The sequence below is a fragment of the Mandrillus leucophaeus genome, unplaced genomic scaffold, assembly GCF_000951045.1.
Source record: "Mandrillus leucophaeus isolate KB7577 unplaced genomic scaffold, Mleu.le_1.0 Scaffold426, whole genome shotgun sequence".
Taxonomy (NCBI): domain Eukaryota; kingdom Metazoa; phylum Chordata; class Mammalia; order Primates; family Cercopithecidae; genus Mandrillus; species Mandrillus leucophaeus.
Genome location: NW_012104543.1, coordinates 1,176,296 through 1,180,905, shown reverse-complemented (window position 1 = coordinate 1,180,905; position 4,610 = coordinate 1,176,296). Strand labels below are relative to the sequence as shown.

Sequence of the window (4,610 nt, the reverse complement as noted above, 5' to 3'; positions counted from 1 at the left end):
TTAGTAGAGACAGGGTCTCGCTTTGTTGCCCAGACTGGTCTGCAACTCCTGTCTTCAATCAGTCCTCCTGCCTTGGCCTCTCAAAGTGCTGAGGTTAAAGGTGTGAGCCACTCTTTTTTTTTTTTTCTAATGGCCGAATAATAGTCTGTTGTATGAATATACCACATTTTCTTTATCCATTCATTCATTGATACACATTTGGGTTGTTTTTAATTATCAGCTATTACGAGTAATGATACTGTGAAAACTCATGCCCAAGTTTTTTGTGGGGAGATATGTTTTCACTTCTCTTGGCTATATACCCACAAGTGGAACTGCTGAATCCTACGGTAATTTTATGTTTAATCCTTGGAGAAATTGCCAAACTATTTTCCAAAGTGGTTGTACCATTTCACATTCCCTCCATCAGTGTGTGAATTTTCTCCCCCTTCTGTCTCTTGCTCACTCTCTTGCCATGTGACATGCTGGCTATGCTTCCCCTTCTGCCGTGACTGTAAGCTTCCTGAGGCCCTCCCCAGGAGCAGATGCTGGCACCACACCTTCTTGTACAGACTGCAGAACCGTGAGCCAAACAAACCTCTTTTCTTTGTAAATGACCCAGTCTCAGGTATTCTTTTATACCAACGGAAACAGACTAACACACAGCATCCTGGGAGGTTTTATTCTTCGTTTTTTGGTGACTCTACTGTTAAATCTTTGTCCAAATACTTCCGTCCCTAAGAATTTACTGAGGCAGTTCTAAATTAGAAAAAGCATGAGAGAGCAAAAGAGGTGACAGAAGAGCCTTGGGCAGCCTGAGCCACGATGGGCCTAGATGAAGTAGTTGGGACATTCGTGGGCAAACAAATGCCAGGCTTGATTAAAGGCATCCACGACAGCTGGCTCCAGGGGCCCTTCCTCTGCCGCTGCCAAGTTCTGCTCCAGCTGCTCCAGGCTGGACATGCCCAGGATGACCGCGTCCCCGTGGGCACCCTGAAAGGGAGACAGCCAGACTTCAACCTTCTTCTGCTACACAGCGACTCCACTCACAACCCTCCCACTCACGACCCTACCGAGATTTGGGCTCTCTTATATCCCATATGTCCAGAAAGAACTTAAGGTGCCTTGGATAGCTGTACCCATGTCACTCAAAACCTGTATTATTTCCCCTACTGCCACATGACGCTTCCAGACAGACCTACATTCACAGCCCAGTTCTGCCCCTCAGCAGCCGTGTAAAGGTGACTAAGTTATTAAAACCTCTCTGAGACTCAATCTTCTTCTCTATTTTCAACATAATTATGTGTATGAAAAAGTAATGTAGAGCACTTAGCTCCCATTTATTGAGCACCTACTGTGTATGTGCCAGACACTATTGCAACATCTAAGGCTGGAGTTGGATAACAATTTGAAAGAGGAAGACATGAGGCACTGAGAGAGGGAAATTCCAGCTCCCACCAAGAGGATGAGACTAGTGGGCTTTACAGTTAAACCTGTGTTAAAATGTATTCCCCTTTCATAGCTGGGTGAGACTCAGTTTCCTCATCAATAACACCGGGACAGTCATTTCATAAAGCCGAAGGAATAATGAAATCCCTGCAGTAAGGCCCTCATTACAAAGCCTGGTACTCAGATACCATCAAAGACCAATGGGAAGGCGGAGCACAGTGGCTCACGCCTGTCATCCCAGCACTTCCAGAGGCCGAGGAGGGTGAACTGTCTGAGCTCAGGAGTTCGAGACCAGACTAGGCAGCCTGACGAAACTCAGTCTCTACTATAAATACAAACAATTAGCTGGGCACGGTGGTGCACGCCTGTAATCCCAGCTACTCAGGAGGCTGGGGGAGGAGAATTGCTTGAGTCTGGGAGGCAGAAGTTGCAGTGACCTGAGATCATGCCACTGCACTCCAGCTGGGGTAACAGAGCGAGACTCTGTATCAAAAATTAAAAAAAATAAAAAAATAACAAAAACAAAACAAAACAAAAGAAAAACAGTGGGAAGAGTGTTTATGAGAGTTAGAAGAAAGAAATTTCAGAGGAATCGAGAAAACAAATGCTTTGGGCTTCACCTAAATGCTGGTCCCCCTGGAAGGGAAGGAGCTGAGGGCCCAGGGTCGCTGGTTACCTGCAGCTGTGAGTGGTGGTACATCCACCGGAGGGCGGCTGAGGTCGTGCTGGGGGTGCTGGCGCCATATGCAGTCTGCAAGGCCTTCTCTACCAGGGCAATGTCCTCGAAGTGGTTCTCCTTCCAGAAGCTGGAAAGGGGGGACGGTGGCACAGGGGTCAGTACCATGGGGGTCATACTGGGAGCTACAACCAAAGGGTCATCCAGGGCCACTGCCCCACCCCACACCCTGCAGCCCTGAGGGGAGGGTGTCCTTTCTGGTCATAGGTCTCCCACTTTGCTGGGCATCAGAACCACCCAAGATGCTGGCCCTTTCAACAGAGACCTCAACCAGTCTTTATTCCTGAGAACTCATCACCCTGCTCTTATTTTCCCCTAGGGACACAAAGGCCGCTGAGACGGGGCAGGACTCAGCCCCAGGCCTCCTGGACCTCCCTCCAGGGCGCCTTCTTTCCTTCCTAGCAGGTGATTGCTCAGGAAAGAGCTACGACTTCAAGACCCTGAGGTCCAGGGAGCCTCATTTCCTCCTGGAGGTCCCCAGACAACAAGAAAACACACAGAGGGTTTGGAAATTCCTGAAGGAATGCAGGGGAGTAAGTGCAGCAGCGAGGAAACGCCTTACCCCAGGAGCAGCCAGGACTTCATTCCACATAAAGCCGACCCCACCCCAGCCATCCACACCAAGCACCTCCAGCTCACCGATTCCTGTAGATCTCTGCCCACTGATGCCCAAAAAAGCGGCCCACGGGCTGTTTCCTGTCCTTGTCCTCATACTTGTACTTGCCAGTCAGGAGGCCCCCTGCGGGAAGGCAGTGATCAGCCCCAGGACCCAGAGTGCCCCAGAAGCTGCCACATCCCTCAGGGCTCTGGTCTCGGGGAGGGGCGGGGACCCAGGAGGGCTGAAGGACGCAGCCCAGCTTCTTGTCAAACCCTCCCTGCTTCCCAGGTCCTGGGCTGGGCATCTGTGGGTCGGGAATAGGCTGAGTCAGGGCCAGGAATGCTCCACGTACCAGCCAGAGGGCCGTAGGCATAGAACCTCAGTCCAAAGTGCCTGAGGCAGGGGAAGAGCTCCGTTTCCACTTGCCGGGTGGTGGCGCTGTACCTGCCCTGCAGGGAGAGGGACCCGGGAGAGAGGGTGGATGTGTCAAAAGAAGGGACCTCAAATTTACCATTATAGAACCCTTATTTCAGACCTTATCAATTCTAGGACTTTAACCATCTGGGCATTTACTTATTCTTACTGGTGCTGGCGAAAGGGGCTTATGCCCGAGGAAAATTCATTCATTGAGCCAACTTTCATGAGCACCAACTACGGGCTGGTTATCAGATTTAGATTCTTAAGCCAAAAGGACAGGGTCCCTTCCCTCACGGTTTTATAATAAGGTCAAGTATAAATAGTTATAATCGAATAATGAGGCAATCTTAATAGACTAGAAAGTTCTGTGACCAGTGCCTGGCACCAAGCAGGTGTACAAATATTTGTGCAATGAATCATGAGGAGGTAAACAAGGACCTGAGGTCTCAGGTCCTTCTGGGCCCATCTAGAAAGGCTGGGCCCATCTAGAAAGGCTTCTGGGCCCATCTAGAAAGGCTTCTGGGCCCATCTAGAAAGGCTTCCAGAGGATGAGACACGTATATGAGACCTGAACCATTCTCCCAGGGAAGGGGCAGTGGCAGGGAAGGGACAGTGGCGGGGAAGGGCATGTTCCAGGCTGAGTGCAGGGCCAGGTGGGGAAGGAAGGGTCCAAGGTGCACAGATAGGCAGGAAGGAAGCAGATGCCTAGTGGCCAGCCTGAGGAGCTTGAATGGCATTCTGAGGGTACTTGGGAGCCATCTGCAGGCTTTCAGCAGGGGGTGGCTGCTATGCAGAGGGCACAGGGGGCAGTCAGGGCGGCAAAGACAGCCCAGGATGAGCAGGAGTTCTGGAGACCTTGGCCTCTGCAGCCCCGGCCCTCACCTGGTACACAGTGGGCACGATCCAGCCATTGCTCTTGCAGAGGGTACAGATCTCGGCCACTTCCCAGGCGGCATAGTTGGAGAGGCCAAGTTCCACGAACTTGCCCTGCAGGGGTGAGGTTCCAATCAGAACGCAGTGCAGACCAGACCAGGAAGGGGAGGCCAGGGTGGGGCCTTTGGGAGTGGGGCTGTTCCCTGCTCCACCCTGGGACTGCCCTGGTACCTCTGCTGTCATGAGTAGGAACGGGATAAGGAGAGCAGCAGCACACCACCTCCCAGAGCTCAGGGGTCCCCTCACCTCCTGGTGCAGCTGGTGGCAGGTGCGCAGTGTCTCTTCCACCGGGGTGCTGTGGTCAGGTCCATGTAGGTAGAAGAGGTCCACTCGGGGACACTGCAGCCGCTTCAGTGACGTCTCCAGCTGGAACCGGAGACTGTCAGGCTTCAGGGAGTTCCCCATCCATGGATTGGCCTTGGTAGCAATTTTCACTGACAGGAGAGAGAAATGAAAATTCAGGGCTGGACGTGGTGGCTCACGCCTGTAATCCCAGCA

The 4,610-nt window shown here is 51.9% G+C and overlaps 2 protein-coding genes across 2 annotated transcripts in view; one reads left to right on the top strand and one right to left on the bottom strand.

Moving 5' to 3' along the window:
- The window catches only part of LOC105548912 (aflatoxin B1 aldehyde reductase member 4), a 77,023-nt gene that overhangs the window by 17,293 nt on the left and 55,120 nt on the right, over window positions 1-4,610 (top strand). The gene's annotated exons all lie outside the window — the stretch shown is intronic.
- The window catches only part of LOC105548911 (aflatoxin B1 aldehyde reductase member 4-like), a 9,430-nt gene continuing 4,847 nt past the window's right edge, over window positions 28-4,610 (bottom strand). The window contains exons 2-9 of the mRNA XM_011993152.1: window positions 4,359-4,546; window positions 4,062-4,166; window positions 3,115-3,211; window positions 2,804-2,903; window positions 2,105-2,234; window positions 755-972; window positions 598-602; window positions 28-39 (exon numbers count right to left, since the gene is read on the bottom strand). Of these exons, the coding sequence (XP_011848542.1) occupies window positions 811-972; window positions 2,105-2,234; window positions 2,804-2,903; window positions 3,115-3,211; window positions 4,062-4,166; window positions 4,359-4,546 (782 nt within the window). The 3' untranslated portion in view covers window positions 28-39; window positions 598-602; window positions 755-810. The remainder of the gene's footprint in view (window positions 40-597; window positions 603-754; window positions 973-2,104; window positions 2,235-2,803; window positions 2,904-3,114; window positions 3,212-4,061; window positions 4,167-4,358; window positions 4,547-4,610) is intronic.